Raw genomic sequence first — 26,430 nt, 5'->3', positions numbered from 1 at the left:
TCACAATTGGCTATTGAGGTCACCACTCCCATCTGATGCTGCTAGGACTATAGAGCTGCTGGTCATCCAACTGGTCAGCAACTCGATAAACAGGACGCTATCGAGACGAACTCAGCACCACATAACATCCAGTCTACCTTAGCACTGAAAGATGTACTAAACTATTACACCTCCTAGAATCTGACAATGTAGCTTCATAATATTAGAGGCTATAATTTAAAACCCAAACAGTAGCAGTCTAATTTTTTATGATCTAGGTCAAAAAAAATATCATGGTAAAATCTCTCTTAGTAACATTAGATGCCCCATTTGCCAGTGGTAAAATTATTTATCAAACAAACCTACCCTTCCTCAGGACATAAATTAGGACTCCTTTATCAACTAGGTGCTGATTGTTTTAGAAATCGTTATACACTGAAGATACATTGAACTACCATTTACAGCAGCAGGAATTCCATCAGTTCAAGATGAATGTGGAGGAACTAAAGGAAAATTTGTTTTAAAATGTGTTAGTTCATAATTAAGATTCCCAAATGGATGACCACTGGAGGAATCAGGAATGTTTGTGGCAGAATTTGCACAAATGAATACAAAACTTCTTCTAATTGAGACTACATAAGAAATTGAATTTGGAAATTTGCGAAAAATTACATAAGAGCTTCACAGGTGATATAAATATGAAAATGTATCAGATGCTGTGAAATAATATTTTAATAATGTTAAATAACAATGCAACATGTTAAAATCAGTTACTCAAGTTGATTACATTATCATACATAAGACTAACTTTGTAATTACACACAAATTTATAAACAATTTTCAATAAAACAAGTTACACTTGCCTTTGTGAAGTCAAAGTTCAGCCCAGGAATTGATGCAAGAGCACCGTTCATGAAACCTTGGGCAGGAATTACCCCAAAAGTAGGCAAACAGGAAAATTCTTCATTTCTTTCGAAAAGGAATTTCAAATGGTCTGGATCCTTTGTGGTCATGCCAACTCCCAAAGCATACAGAATAGGTTCCAGATAGGTGTATGTATATTCAGTGAAAGGAATTTTTTTACCTATAGCTTCAGCCTACAAGTTAAAAAGACACATGAAATTGAATATTTCATTTTTAAAACATATTAGTTAAGTCATTCAGGAAGCGGAAAAGATTATAGTCTCAAAGTTATTGCTGAAAGGATAATTAGTATTAATTATACTGAGCAGTTCACTGGCTAGAATTGTACACATCCATCCTTTTGAAATTAAGCTGGCAGGTTTGCAGAAGAGAACCGTAATGTGTAATAGCATAAAGAGAGGGCACCATGCCTACCAAACACCTGCCTTGACTGGAATTTTATATAGAGACAAAGTGAGGACTGCAGATGCTAGAGATTAGAGTCAAACAGCATGGTGCTGGAAAAGAACAGCCAGTCAGGCAGCATCCAAGGAGCTGGAGAATGGCCATTTTAAGAATAAGCTCTTCATCAGGAATGAGGGCTGAAAGGTAATTGGGATGGATGTAGGGTGGGGGGAGGAGGGGGAGAGACGGTAGCCAATGACGTGATAAGTACATGAAATTGGAGTTAAAGTTGATAGTTCGGAGAGGAGGGTGGAATGGATAGGTGGGAAGGAAGATGGACAGGCAGGACAGGTCAAGATGGCAGTGCCGAGTTGGAAGGTTGGATCTGGGATAAGGTGGGGAGAAGGAAAATGGTGAAATCCACACTGATCCCTTGCGGTTAGAGGGTTCCAAGGGGAAAGATGAGGCATACTTCCTCCAGGCGTTGGGTGTAAGGGGTTGGTGCTGGTGGAGGCCCAAGACCTGCATGGGTCCTGGGAGGAGTGGGAGGGGGAGTTAAAGTGTCTGGCCCCGGAGCAGTGGGGTTGTTTCATCCGTGTGTCCCGGAGGTGTTCTCCGAAGCGTTCCACAAGTAGGCATCCTGTCTCCCCAGTGTAGAGGAGACCGCATTGGGAGCAACAGATACAGTCGATGATGTATGTGGAGGTGCACGTAAATTTCTGACGGATGTGGAAGGATCCTTTGGGCCTTGGACAGGAGGTAAGGTGGATGGGGGGGTAGGTGTGGGCACAGGTTTTGCAATTCTTGCGGTGGCAAGGTGCCAGGAGGAGACTGGTCGGTGGGTGCATGGATCTAATAAGCGAATCACGGAGGGAATGATCTTTACGAAATGCAGATACGGGTTGGGAGGGAAATATATCTCTGTTGTTGGAGTCTGCTTGTAGGTGCCAGAAATGGCAGATGATAATGGAATGTATCTGGAGGTTGGTGGGGCAGAAGGTGAGGACAGGTGGGGTGGGGGAATCTGTCCTTGTTGTGGTTAGAAAGGTGGGGTTTGAGGGAAGTGGTGCGGAAAGTGAACGAGATGTACTGGTGGACATTATCAACAACGTGGGAGGGGAAATCGCAGTCTTTGAAGAAGGAGGCCATCTGGGATGTTCTGTGGTAGTATTGGTCCTCCTTAGAGCAGATACGGCCCCCCGAAGCAGAGAAATTGGGAATAAGCAATAGTGTTTTTATAGGAGGCAGAGTGGGAGCAGGTATAGTCCAGGTAGCTGTGGGAATCGGTGGGTTTGTAGTAGCTGTCCGTGCTGAGTTGGTCACCAGACTTGGAGATCAAGGGATCCAGGAAGGGGAGGGAGGTGTCCCAGACGGTCCAGGTAAACTTAAGGTCGGGCTGGAAGGTGATGAATTGTTTAATCTCCGCGTGGAAGCACAAGGTTGCACTGACACAATCATCGATTTAGTGAAATAAATAGTGGGGACTGGTGTTGGTGTAGCTGTGGAAAATGGACTGTCCCACGTACTCGAAAAGACAGGCATAGCTTGGGCCCATACGAATGCTACCCCTTTAGTCCGGAGGAAGTGGGAGAATTCAAAGGAGAAATTACTAAGGGTGAGGACCAGTTCAGCCAAACGAGTATCAGTGGAAAGGTACTGGTGTATTTGATGGGAGAGGAAAAAAGAGAGGGTTTGGAGGCCTTTGTCATCGTAGATAGATGTGTATAGGAACTGGGTGTCCATGGTGAAGATTAGGCATTGGAGGTTGGGGTAATGGAAGTCATGGAGGAGGTGGAGGGTGTGGCTGGTGTCCTGAACGTAGGTGGGGAGATCCTGAACCAAGAGAGATAGGATGGTGTCAAAATATGCAGCGTTCAATTCGGTAGGATAGGAGCAGGTCGACAGGCGCAGTCAGGTTTGTGAATTTTGGGTGGGAGGTAGAACTGGGTGGTGCAGGGTTCCTGGACTATGAGGCTAGAGGCTGTGGATGGGAGGCCCCGAGGTGATGAGGCTGTGTATAGTCTGGGAGATGATGGTTTGGTGATGGGAGGTGAGGTCATGGTCAAGGGGTCAGTAGGAGTCGTCGTCTTTGAGTTGGTGACTGGCTTCAGCGGTGTAGAGGTCAGTGCGCCACACTACCACTGCACCCCTCCTTGTCTGCTGGTTTGATTGGGGCTGGAGTGGCAGGAGTGGAGGGCTGCGCATTGCGAGAGGGAGAGGTTGGAGTGGTTGAGGAGGGTGGACAGGTTGAGGCTGTCAATGTCCCGGAGGCAGTTGGAAATAAAGAGATTGAGGACAGGTCACGCCAGCACGGGACATCCAGGTGGATGGGGTGTGGTGGTGGTGAGAGAAGGGGTCCTCGGAGGGTGGGCAGGAGTCCTAGTAGATAAAGTAAGCCCAGAGGTGAAGGCGGCAGAAGTGTTCAATGCTGCAACACATGTTGAATTCATTGATCCAGGAGTGTAGGGGGATGAAGGTGAGGCCTTTGCTGTGGACTGATCACCAGTTTCCTCATTTCCTCTGGCTCCATCTCATGCCAGATCCTACCTTCCAACTCTGCATCACCCTCTTGACCTATCCATCTTCCTCTCCAAACCATCACCTTCACCCCCAACTTCATCGCATTCTCAGCTACCTTCCCTCCAGCTCCCCCCCCCCTCCCATTTCTCTCTCATCCCCCTTGGGCCACCCCCTCATTCTTGATGAACAGCCTATGCTTGAAACATCCATTCTCCTGCTCCTTGGATGCTGCCTGATCAGCCATGCTTTTCCAGGATGACACTCTTGCACTGGAATTTTAACAATGACAGGACAAGTTTAAGGTGGCATGCGTGAGCATGGGCCTTAATCGAGGCCTTTATATGGCCAAATAACACTATCTTACAGGCATCACCATGCCACCATCAATATTTTACTATTTAAACTATGTAGTGTACCTAACACAGAAAAAATGTAAGTCATTTCAAGATGAAAAGAAACAAACTAGATGTCAAACAAAAGGAAGGTGTATTTGCAAGGGTGATCAAATGCTTGCTCTCATGCAAGCCCTTGAAAGAAGATAAGGGTCTTTAGAGAGGATTTTTTATTGATTTATTCACTCATGGGATGCGAAAAGCTGTGAGCCAGTCTTCATTGTTCATACCATTATACCTTGAAGCACGGCAGTTTACGTACCTCAGATGCTGCCACTTTGCAAAGTAGGGAGTTCTAGTACAAGACAAAAATTGGTGGAGAAACTCAGCAGGTTCAAACATTCTGAAGGAGGGCTATTGGACCAGAAACATCAACTCTGCTTCCTCTCCTCGGAAGTTGCCAGACCTGCCAAGTTTCTCCAGCAATTTATAGAGTCATAGAGATGTACAGCATGGAAACAGACCCTTCGGTCCAACCTGTCCATGCCGACCAGATATCCCAACCCAATCTAAGTCCCACCTGCCAGCACCCGGCCCATATCCCTCCAAACCCTTCCTATTCATATACACATCCAACTGCCTCTTAAATGTTGCAATTGTACTAGCCTTTACCACATCCTCTGACAGCTCATTCCATACACATACCACCCTCTCCGTGAAAAAGATGCCCCTTAGGTCTCTTTTATATCTTTCCCCTCTCACCCTAAACCTATGCCCTCTAGTTCCAGACTCCCCGACCTCAGGGAAAAGACTTTGTCTATTTATCCTATCCATGCCCTTCATAATTTTGTAAACCTCTATAAGGTCACCCCTCAGCCTCTGGCACTACAGGGAAAACAGCCCCAGCCTGTTCAGCCTCTCCCTGTAGCTCAAATCCTCCAACCCTGGCAACATCCTTGGAAATCTTTTCTGAACACTTGCAAGTTTCACAACATCTTTCCTATAGGAAGGAGACCAGAACTGCACGCAACATTCCAATAGTGGCCTAAACAATGTCCTATACAGCCGCAACATGACCTCCCAACTCCTGTACTCAATACTCTGACCAATAAAGGAAAGCGTACCAAACACCTTCTTCACTATCCTATCTACCTGCAACTCCACTTTCAAGGAGCTATGAACCTGCATTCCAAGGTCTCTTTGTTCAGCAACACTCCCTAGGACCTTACCATTAAGTGTATAAGTCCTGCTAAGATTTGCTTTCCCAAAATGCATCACCTCACATTTATCTGAATTAAACTCCATTTGCCACTCATCTGGTCCAGATCCTGTTGTAATCTGAGGTAACCCTCTTTGCTGTCCACTACACCTCCAATTTTGGGGTCATATGCAAACTTACTAACTGTACCTCTTATGCTTGCATCCAAGTCATTTATGTAAATGCAAAAAAGTAGAGGACCCAGCACCGACCCTTGTGGCACTCCACTGGTCACAGGCCTCCAGTCTGAAAAACAACCCTCCACCACCACCCTCGGTCTTCTACCTTTGAACCAGTTCTGTATCCAAATGGCTAGTTCTCCCTTTATTCCATGAGATCTAACCTTGCTAATCAGTGTCCCATGGGAACCTTGTCGAACGCCTTACTGAAGTCCATATAGATCACATCTACTGCTCTGCCCTCATCAATACTCTTTGTTACTTCTTCAAAAAAACTTAATCAAGTTTGTGAGACATGATTTCCAACTCACAAAGCCATGTTGACTATCCCTAGTCAGTCCTTGCCTTTCCAAATACATGTACATCCTGTCCCTCAGGATTCCCTCCAACACTGAGGTCAGGCTCACTGGTCTATAGTTCCCTGGCTTGTCTTTACCGCTTTTCTTAAACAGTGGCACTAATTTTGCCAACCTCCAGTCTTCCAGCACCTCACCTGTGACTATCGATGATACAAATATCTCAGCAAGAGGCCCAGCAATCACTTTTCTAGCTTCCCACAGAGTTCTCGGTACACCTGATCAGGTCTTGGGGATTTATACACGTTTAACCATTTCAAAACATCCAGCACTTCCTCTTATGTAATCTGGACATTTTGCAAGATGTCATCATCTATTTCCCTACAGTCTATATCTTCCATATCCTTTTCCACAGTAAATACCGATGCAAAATATTCATTTATTATCTCCCCCATTTTCTGCGGCTCCACACAAAAGCCACCTTCTGACCTTTGAGGGGCCCTATTCTCGCTCCAGTTACCCTTTTGTCTTTAATATATTTGTAAAAACCCTTTGGATTCTCCTTAATTCTATTTGCCAATGCTATCTCATGTCCCCTTTTTGCCCTCCTGATTTCCCTCTTAAGTATACTTCTGATTTTTTTCAGATTGCCAGCATCTGTATTCTTTGTTTTATATGAGGTGGTTCAGGATTTTGGCCAAACAGCAATGAAAGGACAGAGACACACATCCAAGTCAGGATAATGCATGACTGGTACAGGAATTTGGAGACGGCAGTGTTCACGTGCAGCTGCTGCCCATTTCCTTTCGATGGAGGATGATGTACGAGCTATCAAATCAAACACATTACTTTGTCCTGAATGATTTCGGAACAGAACTTATCCAGATACATAGAGAGCACTTCGTCAACACAATAAAACTCCATTTTCTGTCATACAAAAAAATCATAAAATTATAGAATCACTCATGTGGAAGCAGGTCATTCAGTCCATCAAGTCCACACTGACCCTCCAAAATGCATCCTCCCATACTCAGGCCAATACCCTATCCTTGTAACCCCCTATTGACCATGAATAATCCACCTAGCCTGCACATCTTTAAACTGTGGGAGGAAACCAAAACAGCTAGAGGAAAAAACACACAGACATGGAGAATATGCAAACTCCACACAGCTGCCAGAAGCTGGAATCAAATTCAGGTCCCTCAAGCTGTGAGGCAACAGTGCTAACCACTGAGCCACCATAGGGATTCAGAATGCACAACATTGTAGAATGCTCAAACTCTGACTTGCTCTTGTAGCATGTGTGTGATTGGCCTAAGTAACTTTTCTGATAAATGATGAAACCCTTGCATATTGATGGTAAGAATTCCACAATTATAATGCCAATGATTGTCTCACACACAGTTGGTTGATTATTGGAGGCGCTCATTGCCTGGCACTAATGCTACCTGCACTTACCCACAAGCTTAGATGTTATCCGGGTGTTGCTACAGGCAGAAATAAATGGTTCCATTTCAGAGGAATTGTAAAATTGGACTGAACACTGTGTAATTATGATACCATCGCATTTCTAATCTTAGGATAGAGGAATTTCAAAGCATAGGACGTGGATGGTTAGAGGGAAGAATATGCACAAGACGATAAAATAAAGAATGTTCAATGGAAAGCAAAAGATTATCGAGACGAATGCTACTACAGTTGTATGCGAGGGAGGAACTTAAATACAAAGAAGAATATTTTAACGATTGAGATGTTGAGGTTGAGGTTGAGCAGAAAATAAAATTTGAGGGAGGAAGACAAAGATGGAAGCTTAACTCATGAGCAATAACTAAAATGAGATATTAATGCTGAAATCAGTTTTCATGACAGGATGCAGCAGATAGTCAAAAGATCCAAATGAATAAACTGTTTTGATTATTTATCAATCTTCAGGAAAGGTCTGATGGACAAACAAAATAAGCTCATACTTACACATGAAATATGTAAAGCTCCTTTAGAATGTCTAAATAATAGATTACTGAACAAGTTACTCTATACGGTAAAATGACATTGGCATACTGTACAACTGTATGAGACCTACTGGATTGATGCCTGAAGTACTTGTTTGTTTTGAGCCACTAGTTGGATTTGCTGACACTCCTCGTCCTGTGTTTAATTTGTTCAGTACTTCATAAAGAGTGCTAATTGATTCTGCAATCAAAATACAAAAGTGGAACCAGAATTAAACTCATTGTAACTAACCAATTTAAATTCTCTATGATCAAACTTAAATTTCAAAATTTCTTGGAAATTCTCCCCTATTGAGGGCAGACCAAAACTAGGGTCCATTAATATACTATAGGAACCCAAAGGCATGACCAAGATGGGTATAATTATAGGGTTAAACGAAAAGCGGTGGAAGTAACTCAGATAGGAAATTTCACATGCTATAAAGAGTCGTCAAATAGGCAATATCTATAATGTACTTTATTTGTTTATAAGAATTCCATTGGATTGCTTATAAAAAGGGATCAAAGAGAAAACCAATGGCCAATTAAAAACTGCAGGTCACTCAATCATGCCTTAAAACAATTATGCTTATTATGGCCAAAAATAGATGACATACATTTTCATTCATCTTAAAAATATGAACTAAACAAAACACAATGTAATGATACCCTTGTATCTGCAAAGTTTAAAAGTTGTCTACAGATATGCATAAATTCAACTGCCCTGTGTTATTTATACCCAAAGAAATTAAAACAAAGATTCAGCAAGTTTTATGAATAAAGTGATCATTACAATCTGATATTGTGTATTCATATAAAAAATTGAGCTAAGAGGAGATGTGAATTAGAATAAGATGCATTGACAAGACAAATGAGCTACCTGCATCAGAGCTTCACCTTTTACCTCCCCAATGCAGCAACTGCTAGCACGGGTTCCTTCCAATCAGCAGAAGGAACAAATGGCATACCTAAGGCAGTAATGTTCAGCTGCACTGATACCAAAGAGACAATCACAAGACCAGTATTAATGTCAGATTGATTTGTATATGTTTTGATTTACCATCAATGCTCCGCCATATTAACTGAGCCCATACTGAAATTTCTTTACAACAGTCAAGACACGACTGAAGAAAATGTTATACTGCTATCTTAGTCATGTAATATTAACTGTTCTATATTAAACAAAATTTCAACATAAAACAAAGATTAACATAGAAACATAGTAATTAGGAGCAGGAGGAGACCAGTGAGCCCTTCAAGCCGACTCCACCATTCATTACGATCATGGCTTATCATCCATCTCAATAGCCTGTTCCTGCTTTTCCCCCTATCCTTTGATTCATTGAGCCCCAAGTGATATATCCAATTCCTTCTTGAAATTGTACAATGTTTTAGTGTTGATTGCTTTCTTTGGAGAATTACTGCTCTCTGGGTGAAGAAATTTCTCATCTCTGTCCTAAATGGTTTACGCCATATCCTTTCACTGTAAATCCTGGTTCTGCACACCCCACCATTAGGAACATCCTTCCTGTGTCTACCCTATCTAATCCCACGAGAAACCTTTAAAATCTGAGATTTCCCCTCATTCTTCGTGAGGCTGGCAAATACAATTTGAATCAATTCAACATCTCCTCTCACATCAGAACTAATTTTCCTAGTAATTAGTCTGATAAACCTTCATGACATAGCAAGAACACACTTCCTCAGATAAGATGACAAAAATCCAACACTATTCCAGATGTGGCCTTACCAAGGCCCTGTACAACTGCAGCAAGACATCCCCACATTTGTATTTGAGTCCTCTCACTATGAAGGCCAACATAATATTTGCCTTTTCTACTGCTTGTTGCACCTGCATGCTTACTGTCAGCAACTGGTGTAGAAGGATTTGCAGGTCTTACGGCACAATGCTCCCTCACAATTTATAACCATTTAGATAACAATCTGCATTCCTGTTTTTACTACCAAAGTGGATTCCCTCACATTTATCCACATGATACTGCATCAGTTATGCATTTGTCCATCTATTCAGCCTGTTTAAGTCACACTGCATCATCTCTGCATCATTCTCACGTTTCCACCCAGCCTTATGTCATCTGTAAATTTGGAGTTATTACATTTCCATCATCCAGCTATTATTAACATATATTGTGAATAGCTGGGATCCTAGCACTGATCTCTGTGGTACCCCACTAGTAACTACCTGACATTCTGAAAAACGATCTATTTATTCCTACTATTTGTTTCTTGTCTATCAACTATCCTAACTACTTTCGATCCTACGTGCTTTAATATTACACATCATTGTGTTGCATTTTGTTGGAAGCTTTATGAAAGTCCAAATAAACTACATCCACCGGCTCCCAGTGAATGTGATGATTTTTACTCTACTTTTGGATAGCCTCTTCTGTAAACCTTTCAGCTTGCTCCCAAGAGGTAGCATGGCATGTATAGATCCAGCCAGTGAGCTGCTCAAAACACCTAGAGAACTTCCTTTCCTCTGAAGGATCACATTGAGACTACAGCTTTTCCCATTTGCAAATGGGATTTTATCCTGAATTGTGCAGCTCTGTTTGACCCTGTTCCAAAAGTAATTTTGAGCTGTCTTTTTTCTCCCCCCCCACTAAATTTCACCTCCCACCCAATGTGACGGTGGGCTCTCAACTGATTCTGATTCATTAGCCATACTTCTATTCCCACCACATCCCTCCCACCAATGGTCAGCATAAGCTTCCCCTTCTTTGCACTACCCACCCCACTAGTCTCTGTATTCAGATCACCCTCCTGCATTCTACCACCCGAGTGTGATGTAACTGTTAAATACATTTCCTCTTCTCTTCTCTCTACCTTTTGAAAGTACTATTCCTTGGTGACACTCTGGTTGACTCTTCAATCACCCCCAACATTACCTGCCCTTCACATAGCTTCTTTCGATGCAGGTGCAGCAAGCAGTAGAAAAGGAAAATGGTATGTTGGCCTTCATACTGAGAGAACTCAAATATAAATGTGCAGATATCTTGCTGCAGATGAACACAAGTTAGCAATTCCTCCATCCTCATTGTCCAAGGATCTAAAAACTGCTCCCAGGTGAAGCAAAGATTTTAGCGGACTTCTTTCAATTTCTAAACTGATTATGCAGCTTTCATTACATTGGAGACACCAGACCGAGATTCCTTCACAGGAGAAGGCACAAAAAGCATTCGAGAAACAGTTAAGCAATAAAAATGAAAAGGAGGGGCAGGGACTTAAATCAATAACTGGGAAAACAAAACTAGAAAAACCAGTAGGACTAATTCAGAAAAATGCCCTGAACCTAATGGCCTCTATGTTCATCTCATGAACATCTCAAAATTGGACAAACCTACAAAATTCTAAACGGATAGACAGGATCAATGCAGGTTAAATGTTTCCCCTGACTGAGGAGTTTAAAATCAACTGGAACAATTCGATAAAAAATGAGGTGCCATTAGGTCCAAGATGAGGAAAAATTATTTTACACAGTGGTTTTGATCCACTGAATTCACCAATACACAGAGAGCAATGAAGAGTCAGGGAGTTTCAGGGGAATAGCAGGACATGGTAGGCATAGCCACTGGAGAGTCAGAGGTTCAGTTTAACAGCTACTCAGGATTAAGTAATTGAGTAGAATGAGAGAAAATTAGATATTTCTTACTTCAATGAAAAGAATAAAACAGCAGATCATGGTGTCCTTTGTATGTGAATCACAAGAAGTTAACATATAACAATTAATTAAGAAGGCAAACAAAATGTTAGTTTTTATTGAAAGAGAGATGGAGTACAATTGCAGGGACATCTTGTTACAACTCGGCAGGTCATTGGCAAAACCTAGAATGCTGTGCGCAATTTTAGGCTCTTTACTTAAGGAATGATAAACTTGCATTGACAGCAGCTCAAACAAGGCTCACTTGGCTGATTCCTGGGATAAAGATGTAATCTTATAAGGCTAGTGAAATAACCCCACAGGCCAGATTCCTGTCATCAAGCCATCCTTTATTTACACATGCGCAGTACTTGGCACTGGTCTGGCTTCCTCAGTGCTAGCAATCAGTGAACAGAACTTCTGACACTCATGTTTATATCTATTAGCCAAGGCTCCCTGATTGGACATGTTAACAGCCCCGATATGATAACTCATACTCTATGAGGTCCACTTTGCTGACCTTTGTCACAATCACCACATCCCTTTCCCCACCCCTCCTGTCCCCTTCCTAAATCCAGGCACACAGGCCTGGTCTTTTTCTTTTCCTGGGGCACTTTCGCACCGGGTATGATTCCTCCAACTCAGCCACAGATACAGGTTGTGTACTGGACCATAGTCCACTTCTTGCCCAGAGCATCTCAAAAGAAATTCATCCTCCTCTTTAGATGATAAACGTATCGAGACTGTGACATCCACCATGTTCATCTCAGACTCTGAGGTTTCTTCAATGCTTGATGGAGAGAGAACTCTCAGGCTCTAACAGCATTTCTAGAAGGACCGGGTATATTTTACTTCTGTCCATTTGAGAATTTGTAGCTTTCATGTGGGCCACATGCTTCTTCGGAACAGCGTCTAGTTTAATTACTTAACGTCTTTTTACTTTCTCTTTGTCTGTAATGTACAAAATAATTTCTGACAGCTACTCTATTCCCTTTTTGATCATTTCCAATTATTAAACTTGCCTTCTCTCTTCCCACCCTCTATTCTCCTCACTACACTTTCTCGTTAAAAATCCTCACAACATTTATTTATACTTTATACTACAACCTGGCTCAGGTGGAATCACTTCCAAAATAAAATTCTTTCCTATTCTAGTATAAGTGCTAATGTCAATAAAATTAAACTCCTCTTTTCCACCGCCTTCCTTGTGCCACGTATTCATCTCCATAATCTGTGTTTCGCTGTGCTAAATTTGATGTGGCTTGATTGATGATAGATTTCAATCAAAATATTCTCATTTTGGTTTTGGCCTGTGCAGATAAATGAACTGTATGGTGTAAAAATTGAACCTTTAAAATTTTCCTTTGCTCATATTTGTGGTCTGGAAAAGATTGTTTTAAAACCAAGGACTGTGGAAGGAACTGTTGCGTTTTTGTAAACTAGTTACTCATTGTGAATTGCAAGCAGTGAGAAAAGTCAGATAAGATGTTGCAGCATCAGAATGTGTTAACACAAAGACATCTGGCCAGGAACAATTAGTTGATTGGTTTCTGCAATTGTAACCAATTGTGGATGCAAAGGATTATCAGCCTGACAATACTCCCACTGGTTCCTGAACAGCCAAACAATTTGTGAATGTGAACGATAAAGGGCAGAGATTTTCCAGATAGGAAGAAACTGGGTCTCGCACTCTTTCTTATGCAGCAAAGTAATGCAAGCCGGAAACTAGTCAGCTTTCTCTCCTATATTTGCTGTAAACTGATCACTCTAGCCAGTGACTGAAAGACTGAACAATTAACATGTAAATCCCTGTGAACCCTCCTCCTCCTACTTACTTCGATTACATTGTTCGTTCAGGTCAACCCCATTGTGATCCTGTACATCTGTGAGAGGTGACCAACATCTACAGTAAAATGTTCAGACGCTTGATACCCCCCTTTATTTTGTACTCTAGCGCAATGTCTCCAGTTTCTCTCAGAATCACCTACTGCAAATGTGATTTATCTTTCTTTATGTATTCATTTACAATAAGCACTAAAACACTGGACAAAATGTTAAGTAATTACTGCCTCAAGCTTGTGCATGAAACACAAAGTTAGCAGCCAGATACAGCAGGTAATCGGGAAGGTTAATGGAATTAGATTAGATTCCCAACAGTATGGAAACAGGTCCTTCGGCCCAACAAGTCCACACTGACCCTCTGAAGTGTGACCAATTTCCCTCTGACTAATGCACCTGACACTATGGGCAATTTAGCATGGCCAATTCACCTAACCTGCACATCTCTGGATTGTGGGAGGAAACCGGAGCACCCGGAGGAAACCCACGCAGACATGGGGTGAAACTCCACACGGACAGTTCCCAAGGCTGGAATTGAACCTGAGACCCTGGTGCTGTGAAGCAGTAATGCTAACCACTGAGCCACCGTGCCCCGCCCCAATCCTGGCTCTTACTTCAAGGGGGTTTCAGTATTAGAATAGGGAAGTCTTACTGCAACTGTGCAAGCCACAGGTAAGACCACACCTGGAGCCCTGAGAGCAGTTATGTTGCCTTATTTAAGGAATGATATTATTTAATTGGAGGTAGTTCAGAGAAGATTCATGAGAATGATCTATGGTATGGAGGTGTTGTCTTATGAGCAAAGGCTAAACAAGTTAGGCCTCAACTCATTGTAATTTAGAAAAATGAGAAGTGATCTTATTTAAATATACAGGATTCTCAAGATTCTCAAGGTAAATGCTGAGAGGATATTTCCCCTTATGGGAGTCTGTGGGACCAAAGGACATAGTCTCAGAATAAAGGGGTGCTAATTTATGATTGAATTCAGGAAGAATTTCTTCTCTCTGAGGGCCAAGAGTCTTTTGAACTCCTTGCCACACAGAAGTTTTGGGTCAGAGATCTTGTGTATATTTAAGGCTAGGAGAGACAGATTGGTAATTAGTGGGGGAATAAGGTTTATGGGGAAAGGGCAGAAAAGTGGATGTGAGAAATATCAGATCAGCCATGATACTATTGAATAATAGAGCAGATCAAGGGGCCATACAGCCTGTTACTGTTCCTTATGGTCTAAGTTTACACAAACTGCTACAAATAATGAAGCAAAAAAAAGCAGACCTCCCCACCCCACCTTTGCTCCTGTAATTTAGTTCCAACTCATCAAATTCAAATGTTCATGACTTATTTTGTTACAGCAACTCTGTTAAATATTCTCTAAAATTCACAATTAGTTCTAACACTTCAACATCAAGGGCTGCACTTTTCAGTTTTTTAACAGCATCAAGCAATATCATTCCTTATCTTAGCAACATTATTAATAGCATATAATTTCAGATATATTCTCAGACAATTCTGAACGTTTTCAGAATTCACAAATTACCAACTTGGCATAATCTCCACTAAAAAAATTACCTCTGTTGCTTTTAGGTTTAGTAGCATTCTCAAAGTCACAAATTTGGTCCCAGCTGTCACGAACTGCCTCAGGTGTCATTTCCTGATCTTTCTGCCTTACTGTAGCACCCAATGTTCGTTCCCAACGCACTGACAAAAATAAAATGCAGTCACAGAGTTAATGAGTCACAATAGAAATTATATTAATTGTTTTCAAGACTAACATTATAAGGTTAAAAAAAAAGCATTGTTTGAAAGTCAGAATCCATTTCCAAACAATTCTCAATAACAATAGTTGACCAAGCAACTGTCCTAAAAAAGCTTAAAAATGTAAAAGGATTCAATTAAAATTCTAAATAAGCCGAGTGTTCAAGTATGTTGCTGATATTAGGATTCAAATACATCACTTGGTTGAAACAACTTAACATAACTACATTAATTATAAAGCCAGTCTTGCAATTAGGGTGGCACGGTGGCACAGTGGTTAGCACTGCTGCCTCACAGCGCCAGGGACCTGGGTTCAATTCCCGCCTCAGGCGACTGACTGTGTGGAGTTTGCACGTTCTCCCCGTGTCTGCGTGGGTTTCCTCCGGGTGCTCCGGTTTCCTCCCACAGTCCAAAGATGTGCGGGTCAGGTGAATTGGCCATGCTAAATTGCCCGTAGTGTTAGGTAAGGGGTATATGTAGGGGTATGGGTGGGTTGTCGCTTCGGCGGGTCGGTGTGGACTTGTTGGGCCGAAGGGCCTGTTTCCACACTGTAAGTAATCTAATCTAAAATAAATAAAATTCACTGAATGCATCATTGCACAACACTAAATGAATTTGGCCCTTGCCACACTACATTTTTATGGAGTTGGAGAGACTGCATGGAAGATTGAAAGCGTCTCAAATTGCAGATTCTCAGCAGTAGCTTTCAAGATTGTGGGTTGGTTCATGTTAAGAGCCTGCACTTACACTCTTACACTTCCCCAACCTGGCTGGCTCCTTTGCAGGCATCTGCAGGTCCTTGTACCTCTCAATTTTCATGTATGCAAACCTGTTTTTCAAAGATCCATGGCTCAGGACACTCAGGATGTGCCAAGATTCAGAGTCCAAATATGGTAATCTTTCGAAATGCAAGTTCAAATGCTTTTATGCATGCATCCTGCGCTGAGTTACGCCACCCCGCCACCTGTCCCACATGGTTCCCAATAGGTCACATGCCTAGTTTGACCCCCCACTATAATGTTCGAGGAGAAAGTGAGGACTGCAGATGCTGGAGATCGGAGCTGAAAATGTGTTGCTGGAAAAGCGCAGCAGGTCAGGCAGCATCCAAGGAGCAGGAGAATCGACGTTTCAGGCATGAGCCCATCTTCAGGAATGAGGGGAGTGTGCCAAGCAGGCTAAGATAAAAGGTAGGGAGAAGGGACTTGGGGGATAGAGGAATCCAAGGACCTGCATGTCCTTGGTGGAGTGGGAGGTGGAGTTGAAGTGTTGAACCACGGGGTGGTTGGGTTGGTTGGTCCAGGTGTCCCAGAGGTGTTCTCTGAAACGATCCGCAAGTAGGCAGCCTGTCTCCCTAATATAAAGGAGGCCACATCGGGTGCAGTGGATGCAGTAAATGGTGTGTATGGAGGTGCAGGTGAATTTGTGGCGGATATGGAAGGATCCCTTGGGGGCTTGGAGGGAAGTAAGGGGGTAGGTGTGGGCGCAAGTTTTGCATTTCTTGCGGTTGCAGGGGAAGGTGCCGGGAGTGGAGGTTGGGTTGGCTCGAGGACACCTCCTCCTAATGCCCCCTTGACCATGTCACCACCTCCCACCACCAAACCATCATCTCCCAGACCATCCATAACCTCATCACCTCAGGGGATCTCCCATCCATCGCCTCCAACCTCACAGTCCCACAACCCCGCACTGACCGTTTCTACCTCCTGCCCAAAATCCACAAACCTGATTGCCGCAGCCGACCCATTGTCTCAGCCTGCTCCTGCCCCACCGAACCCATCTCTGCATACCTCGACACGGTCCTGTCCCCCTTAGTCCAAGAACTCCCCACCTACATTCAGGACACTACCCATGCCCTCCACCTCCTCCATGATTTTCGCTTTCCTGGTCCCCAACGCCTTATCTTCACCATGGACATCCAGTCTCTGTACACCTCCATCCCCCATCACGAAGGACTCAAAGCCCTCCGCTTCTTCCTTTCCCGCCGTACCAACCAGTACCCTTTCACTGACATCCTCCTTCGACTGACTGAACTGGTCCTCATCCTGAACAAATTCTCTTTCCAATCCTCCCATTTCCTTCAAATCAAAGGAGTAGCCATGGGCCCCAGCTATGCCTGCCTCTTCATAGGATATGTGGAACAGTCCATCTTCCGCAGCTACACTGGCACCACACCCCACCTTTTCCTCCGCTACATCAATGACTGTATCGGCGCTGCCTCGTGCTCCCACAAGGAGGTTGAACAGTTCATCCACTTTACTAACACCTTCCACCCCGACCTTAAAATTTACCTGGACCGCCTCAGACTCCTCCCTCCCCTTCCTAGACCTCTCCATTTCTATCTCGGGCGATCGAATCAACACGGACATTTACTATAAACCGACCGACTCCCACAGCTACCTAGACTACACCTCTTCCCACCCTGCCCCTGTAAAAACACCATCTCATATACCCAATACCTTTGACTCCGCCGCATCTGCTCCCAGTTCCAATACCAAACAACCCAGATGGCCTCGTTCTTCAAAGACCGCAATTTCCCCCCAGACATGATCGACGATGCTCTCCACTGCATCTCCTCCATTTGCCGCTCCTCCGCCCTTGAGCCCCGCCCCTCCAATCGCCACCAGGACAGAACCCCACTGGTCCTCACCTACCACCCACCAACCTCCATACACATCATATCATCCGTCGTCATATTCGCCATCCTCCAAACAGACCCCACCACCAGGGATATATTTCCCTCCCCTCCACTATCAGCGTTCCGAAAAGATTCCTCCCTCCGTGACTCCCTTTTCAGGTCCACACCTCCCCACCAACCCAACCTCCACTCCCGGCACCTTACCCTGCAACCACAAGAATTGCAAAACTTGCACCCACACCTCCCCCTTCACATCCCTCCAAGGCCCCAAGGGATCCTTCCATATCTGCCACAACTTCACCTGCACCTCCACACACATCATTTACTGCATCCGCTGCACCCGATGTGGCCTCCTCTACATAGGGGAGACAGGCCGCCTACTTGCGGAACGTTTCAGAGAACACCTCTGGGACACCCGGACCAACCAACTCAACCACCCCGTGGCTCAACACTTCAACCCTCCCTCCCACTCCACCAAGGACATGCAGGTCCTTGGATTCCTCCATTGCCAGACCATAGCAACACAACAGCAACAAGAGTGCCTCATCTTCCGCCTAGGAACCCTCCAACCACAAGGGATGAACTCAGATTTCTCCAGTTTCCTCATTTCCCCTCCCCCCACCTTGTCTCAGTCCCAACCCTCGAACTCAGCACCACCTTCCTAACCTGCAATTTTCTTCCTGACCTCTCCGCCCCCACCCCACTCCAGCCTATCACCCTCACCTGGATCTCCTTCCACCTACCGCATTTCCAATGCCCCTCCCCCAAGTCCCTCCTCCCTACCTTTTATCTTAGCCTGTTTGGCACACTTTCCTCATTCCTGAAGAAGGGTTCATGCCCAAAACGTCAATTCTCCTGCTCCTTGGATGCTGCCTGACCTGCTGCGCTTTTCCAGCAACACATTTTCAACTCCAGTATAATGTCCCTTGTAGCTTTCATGTCAAGACATGGCCTTCTGCCAACTTCCCACGTCAAGCTATAGCACTTCCATGTCTTTCATCCGCAATACAGCGACAATGAACCTAAGAGCTCAATAGGATATGTAGGTTTGTGTTTTAATTAACCATTCAGAACTTCTTGTTGTTTTAAAAAACCTGCCTTATACTGTTAGCCATAAGTGTCAATCACTCAGACACTTCAAAATATCAACGACAAAAACAACTACTTGAAGGTCTCTATTCTAGGTGAATAAATATTGTACAATTAAAAAAGAAAATCCGAAAATTGGAACTGTCAATTAATCATATTCTTCCCTGGGGCGTAACAGTTTCAACACTAATGGATGTTTAGGCTCATAACCTAGAATGCCTAGTGAGGGTATTATTGGCCTGTTTTAAAAATGACTTTTTTGTTCCCGTTTTTTAAACCATTCTGCTGTCACTATAACTTTCACACTGTGTACGGAGGGTTTGTGGTTAAGCAAATGCCATAGATTGGGAACAGGAGGGTGGGGACGGGTCACAGCTAAACATGGAGATATTATGAGCAGAGAGTGTGAATGGGATTAGAGATTATCATGTGGGGGTGGGGGGAATATGATGGGATGAGTGAAGGATACAGTTTGCCATGGGATGCACGGGGTCATTGGAAGGTTAGATGCATGTGGCACGGGAAGAGTGCAAGAGCTCATGGATGTGGGAAATGAGAACTGCAAGACTTTACATTTTTCTGTATAAATGAGACAACGTCCCACAGCATCAAGGTAATTCATATAAACATCTCACTTCAACACTCTTCAACCTGTAGCTGCTTCTGAAATTTTTCCTAGTTAGCCCACATCACTGCACTGAAAATCTAATCTATGTGGACACTTCCTGTCCCTTTTGGCACTTGAGAGTTTTCATGACTCCCGCTAATCACCTCAAAAAGAAACTTCAGCCAACTAAGACTGTATAAACATTCACAAAACATACTCTGGGTGGGAGATATCAACGTCCATCCGCAACATGGCTCGGCAGCACTACTGATCGCACTGGTCAGGTCACAAAGAACATAGTTGCTAGACTGGGTCTGCGGCAGGTGGTGAGGGAACCAACAAGTGGGAAAAACATACTTGACCTCATCCTTACCAATCTCAGATACATCTGTCCATGGCAGAATGTGTTCGACTGACCACCACAGAGTCCTTGTGGAGACAAAATCTTGCTTTCACATTAAGAATTACCTCCATCATGTTGTGTGGCACTACTACCATGCTAAATGAAACAGACTTCAAATAGATCCAGCAACACAAGACCGGGCATCCATGAGGTGTTGTGGGCATTTACAGCAGACCTGTGCTCCAGCACAATCTGCAACCTCATGGCCAGGTAGATCCCCCACTCAACCACTGCCATCAAGTCAGGGGACAAACTTTGCTTCAATGCAAAGTGCCAACCCAATAAAGCTACCAAACAGGACTACTTGCGTACCCAACAGCATAAGCAGCAAGTGGTGGACAGAGTTTAGCAATCCCACAACCTATGGATCAGATCTAAGCCCTGCAGTTCTGTCACATCCAGTTGTGAATGGTGATGGGCAATTAAACAATTCACTGAAGGAAGTTTTGCCACAAATATCCCCATTCTCAATGATGAAAGAGCCCAACCCCACAGACACTGGATACTGCACAGGATGTGGGCTGTGACAACATTCAGCGCAATAGTAATGAAGACTGTGGAAAACTGTCCAGGTAAATCCTGTATCCAAAATGTAGAACAAATCCAACCAGTTTATCAGTCTATTCTCAATTATCAATAATATGATTGAAGCTATCATCAATCGTGCTATTAAGTAGTACCTGCTCACTGATGCCCACGTTCAGTTCAATGTGGGACAGTGCTCCTGATTGTATTGGTTCAAATATGAACAAAAAGAAAACTCCAGAGGTGAAGCGAGAGTGACAGCCCTTGACATCGAGGCCGAGTGTGCCATTAAGGAGCCTGAGCAGAAGTGCAGTCAAAGGGAATCAGTGGGCAAAAGTTTCATTGATTACAGTCAAACCTGGCATGCAGGAATATGGTTGTGATTTTTGGAGGTCAGTCATGCCAGCTCCAGGACATCTCTGCAGGAGTTCCTCAGGGTAGTGTCCTCATTCCAAGCATCCTTAGCTGCTTCATTAATTACTTTCCCTACATCACAGGTCAGAATGGGGATGTCCACCAACAATTGCACAATGTTCAGGACCATTCGCAACTTCTCAGGTACTGATGCATTCCATGTTCAAATGCAACAAATGGACAATACCTGCACTTGGGCTGACAGTGGCAAGCAACACTCGCTCCATATAATTCCAGGCAACGACCATTTCTGATAATTGACAATCTAACCACCACGTCTTAGTATTCAATGGTATTACCATCACTGAATCCCCGGCCATCAACATCTTGTGGGTTACCATTGACCAGAAACTCAACTGGACTTGCCATATAAATACAGTAGCTACAAGAGCAGATCAGAGGATAGGAATACTGTAAGTAGCTCATCTCCTGAAACCCCAAAGCCGGTCCATCATCAGTAAGGCACAAGTTAGAAGTATGACAGAATACTCCCCACTTGCCTGGATAGGCATAACTCCAATAAAACTCAAACTTGAGATCATCCAAGACAAAGCAGCCCGCTTGATTGGCACCACATCCACAAGCACTCATTCCCTCCACCACCAATGCTCAGTAGCAGAATTGCAGAAATTCACCAGAGATCCTTAAATCTAAACTTACAACATCTTCCATTTAGAAGGACAAGTGCAGCAGATACATGGGAACAGCACTACTCGCAAGTTACCCTACAAGCCAACTGTCACCCTGACCTTAGAAATATACTACCCTTCCTTCACAGTCACTAAGTCAAAATTCTGGAATTCCCTCCCTAATGGCATTGTAGATCTATCTACAGCACATAGACTGCAGCAGTTCAAGATGTAGCTCACCACCGTTCTCAAAGGCAACTAGGGACTGGCAATAAATGTCCCATTAAGTAATAGAAAAAAAATTCTTACAAAAGAATCTCCATTTATAAACGTCTTAATTATCCTATAAATTTGTCTCAGTCTGAAGCATTCTTGCCTCAGAAGCAAGAGACTTTTGCATCAAACTTTGCTCAGACTACAGCACTTAATCTACCCCAACATTTCAATTTACTACTGAAGCAATGTTGCTTGTGGAGTTGATGTCAAACCAAGATGCCAACTGTCTGTTACAATGGACACTAAGGAACTCCTGATAATTTCTAAAAGTAGCAAGATGCCTGCAGTATCCTTGCCAATGTTTTACTGAGCAGCACCGCATTGATTGTTTGAGTGTTCATGCTAAACAGGTAATGGAAATCACATTTTCTTACAAAATACTGAACAAACTTGAGATTTCACTGGAGTCAAAATGCTTTGCAATGAAACATGAAGTCACGCAAAATTATCAACATTTTTAAAAACTACATTTCTCTCAAAGCTCATCACAGCTAGAAGTCCCTACCGAAGAAACTGGAATATGGAAACTGCACATCAAAAGCTGATTTTTGATATCCTCTCTTCCAACTGTTTGCTATGATCAGTGGAGAACCTCTCACTATTGAAGATATACTTGTGAACTGACAGAGAAAGCCAACTATGATTGATTTCCTTTTCTTGTAACACGGTAAACTAAGTGGAAACTATTGCCTAAAAAAACACATTTAATGATCCAGGAGCTAGACTAAGATAAATATTAAATCTTAAATAGCATAGATCAAAAAACATGAATGAAATTTCATTCCTCTTAGGACTAATAACCAGAAATGTATTTAGATTTTTCGACAAGAACACAAGAAAGACAAACAGAAGCAGATCATTCAGCCTTTCAATCTCACTCATAGCTGATGTACTTCAACTCAATTGTCCTGCACGATCTCACAATTCCTTGAGCTTCTAATATGTTGCAACCTATTGATCTCAGTCTTGCACCTGCTAGCAAAAGAACCTCTGCAGCCCCCAGGGCAGAGAATTTCCAAGTGAAGATATTCTTCCTCATCCCAGTCCTAAATGGCCTGCCCTTTTATGCTGAGATTGTGTCCTCTGGTTCTAGAACCATTCCCCGCCCCCACCCCCCACACAAGCCAGAAGAAATACTCTTCAAGCAACTCACCTGTTAATGCTTGCAAAAATTTTATGTTTGAATAAGATCACCTCTCATTTTCCTAAACATCAGAGAAAATTATCATCATACATTTAATCTTTCCTCATAAGGCAATTCCTACATCTCAAGAATTAGTTTGATGAATCTCTGTGGAACTCTTTCGCCAGCAAGTTAACTTCCCTTGGGTTAAAAGAGACTAAACTATTCACAATACATTGAGCATGGTCTTTACCAAGGTGCTATATAATTTCACCAATACATCATTACACTGATGCTAAAATCCTTTTATAATAAAGATTATTATACTTATTTGCTTGCTCTACCTGTCTATTAACTTTCAGTAACTCATGAGCAAGGATACCAAAGTTTTTTGAAGTTCAACATGCCAAGCCTCTCGCCATTTAAGGAATACATTTCTGTTTCCTCCTACCAAGATTGATAACATCATAGTTTTCCACAATGCATTCCATCTCCCACATTTTTGTCCATTCTTTATCTCTCTCAATCTCCTCGAAGTGCCTTTGCATCTTCCTCACATCTTACACTCCCACATGGTTTTGTCATATCTACCAACTTGGAAATATTGTAGTTAATCAATCATATGTATTGGGAATAGTTGGGACTCAAATACTGATCCTACTAATCACAATCTACTTACCTGAAAATGGCCCATTTATTCTGACCATCTTTCATTCATCAACAATTTTCAGTCTATGCCAATATTCTTCCTAATCCCATGTGCTTTATTTTAGTTTACCAACATTAATGTGGGACCTTATAAAAATTTAAATATACCACATTCACTCATTTCGCCTTCTCTAATCTGATAGTTACAGCTCCGATCTGCAAAAGGTTTATCAAGTATGTTTTTGCTTTCATAGATTTACACATATTCTGCTCAATGCCACTATTAACATCCAAGTGTCCCTGTTAACATATTCATTATGTTGGTTCCAGAATTTTCCCAGTGACTGAATAATGGCTTTTAAGTCTATAACTCCCTTTCATTAAGAATGAGGACAAAACTTCAAATAATAAAATCCAGAATCAAATGAAACCTCAAATGTCCAAGATTACCACAGGAACTAAGATGGGATAAGGCCATTCAGCTTCTATACTCCAGAAGGAAGTAAAACATGGCCCTTGACAACTGCACAGAAAACACAAACAAAAAACAGGAACTTGAGGAAGCCATTAAACCTTTTGTGTCTACTCTGCTATTCAGAATGGTCATCATTGATCATCTTATTCAGTACCAGTTCCCATTTTCTCCTCATACCTTTTGATCCTTGTGCCCTAAGAACTATATCTAATTCTGTCTTCAAAACATTCAACGTTTTGTTCTCAACTGTTTCCTGTAGCCAAGAATTCCACAGTGTTATCACCCTAGCTTGCTTCCCCCCACCCCCTCCCCAACCTACAGAGGCGTACGTGCACACACACACACCCCTTATGTATTCACTATTTGATGATAGTTGTCAAAATGACTGTCTTAATCTTTAAGTTTCAGAATACGGTAGCTGGAGGCTGTGAAGTGGAGGCATGGTTTGTCTTTCCTCGACAGATGAGCCAGAAAGGCAACTCTCTTGTAGTTGTAGCTGCTTGGAAAATCTGGTACAAAATTTTGAATTCTGGTTCACAGTGTAGCTTTTAACCAGTTGTTCCTGCTTGCTTTAAGAATGTGTTTTTTAATCATTATTTTGAATTCATTAAAGAAGCTTGGTGTGTAGTTGTTTTGTTCTGGATTGTAGTAGAAAAGAGTGGAATTGATCATTTGAGTTAATGAATCATCAAATTTATAGTAATGGTAAGACTGATAGTGTAAGTTTGATTATGGGCACATTTCTCCCATCAGTCACCATAGTATTCGTGGTTAGCAAGATACATTAAAGGATTGGCTGTAGGTATGTTAACGTGTAATTTTTTTTAAGTCTTCTTGGATATTTGAATTACCTGAATACTTAATGAAAAGTTTGTATATACTAAAAACGTACTACACGAGAGGGTGGAGGGAGTTGGGGGAAGAGAGAAAGCTAATGTATCAAATATCGATATCAGCATATTAATGTCTGTCCTACAAATAGATATGGGTTCATCAAAATAACTGGTTCATGTTAGATTCTGCTGTTTCTAATAAAAAATGTTAGCTTCGAATATGAAAAGTATTTTAATTTGCATACACATATTTTTAAAATATTCTCACCAACTAAAACTCTATGTAAAGCAGATGCTATTCTGGCCTCTGTAAATCACTGTTTAGAATTCACACCTATGAGTATGTGATTAATAACATGCCAAAAATTAAGAGAATAGTAATTTATCATCAAGAACAAGGTACCTCTCTTGTTCCATATTTTTAAAATATTCACCTGCCAAAGCACTTCATGAGAAAATAAATTACTTAATAAAAAAACACCTGCCTTTAATGCTGATTTGACAAGAATCTGAAAAGATAGTTGCATTTATTCTCATGCCTGACCTACTATTCTAGTTAAAGCAAATTATGAATGTCATCTACCTAATATTGTAAAATGCTTGGTATATGGTACCACCAAGTAGTAGATTCTAGTCAAATGCAAATTTCACACCTATACACTGCATGCGCACAGACACACATACACAAACGTCTTCTGTACATACGCATGGAACTACATATCAAAGTTGTTGATTGTTTGCATGAGGACTCATAATTCAATTTCTTTCTCATTCAGGGATGAGCATATTTTAGAAAAATAAAACAAAACAGAGCTACTGATGCTCAAAATCGGAAACAAAACAAAGTGCTGGAGAAACTCAGTAGGTCTGATCACTGGACTCAAAATGTTATTATGGTTTTTATCTCTACAGATACTGCCAGACCTGAGTTTCTTCAGCTCATGCTGTTTTAGCACAACAGTAGACAGGAATTTTGAACAACCACACAGCAATGGACTGACAACTCAAATAAATCAGCAGAGATCACTTTTTTTTTCGCTAGTTCAGGCAAAGAGCAGAGATAGACCAGGTTCCCAAATTCTGATCAGCATGGATGGGGCTGGGCAATACTAAGCTGGGTTTAAGAAACAGTTCCTTTGCTTTTGTTTTTGATGAAAAACACTTCTAAGCAGGCCTTGGCCAAACATATGTGAAAAAAGGCTGGAAAACAGGTTGATTTTCAATTCTCTTTCTGGATAGGACTTTGGGGAATGAGGAGGAAGGAAAGAGCACATGTATATCGGATCAATTAGTCTCAAGATTCACACAAACTCTCTCTCTCTCTCTGTCCCTCTTTTGCATGTACAGACAAATGCCTCTTCCTTTCTTCCTCTCACAGACGTTACCTCAATCTTCCTGTAATTCACCAGTTCTCACACGTGTTCACACCGTCACACACACTTAGCAGGCTCGGAAAGTCTGCTCGTCTATCTGGACATTAGGTCGTCGTGACTGGTCTCATCTTCCCGTTATCCACCATGCAATTCATCCCCCAACCTAACCATTAACTTCCAGTCAGTGTTTCTCACACATCTAGCAGAGGCAGGCATCCCATCTCTTGCTGTGCAAATACCCCGAAAGCCTCAATGCCACCACTCTCTTTGCCAAGGTAACAGGAA

At 42.5% G+C, this 26,430-nt stretch overlaps 1 protein-coding gene across 1 annotated transcript in view; it reads right to left on the bottom strand.

Moving 5' to 3' along the window:
• The window catches only part of hsd17b4 (hydroxysteroid (17-beta) dehydrogenase 4), a 134,510-nt gene that overhangs the window by 70,975 nt on the left and 37,105 nt on the right, over positions 1 to 26,430 (bottom strand). The window contains exons 11-13 of the mRNA XM_060844657.1: positions 14,930 to 15,058; positions 7,953 to 8,062; positions 843 to 1,076 (exon numbers count right to left, since the gene is read on the bottom strand). Coding sequence (XP_060700640.1) covers positions 843 to 1,076; positions 7,953 to 8,062; positions 14,930 to 15,058 — 473 coding nt within the window. The remainder of the gene's footprint in view (positions 1 to 842; positions 1,077 to 7,952; positions 8,063 to 14,929; positions 15,059 to 26,430) is intronic.

The sequence above is a fragment of the Hemiscyllium ocellatum genome, chromosome 2 (genome assembly GCF_020745735.1).
Source record: "Hemiscyllium ocellatum isolate sHemOce1 chromosome 2, sHemOce1.pat.X.cur, whole genome shotgun sequence".
Lineage (NCBI taxonomy): Eukaryota > Metazoa > Chordata > Chondrichthyes > Orectolobiformes > Hemiscylliidae > Hemiscyllium > Hemiscyllium ocellatum.
This window is presented reverse-complemented; position numbering and strand designations above follow the sequence as displayed.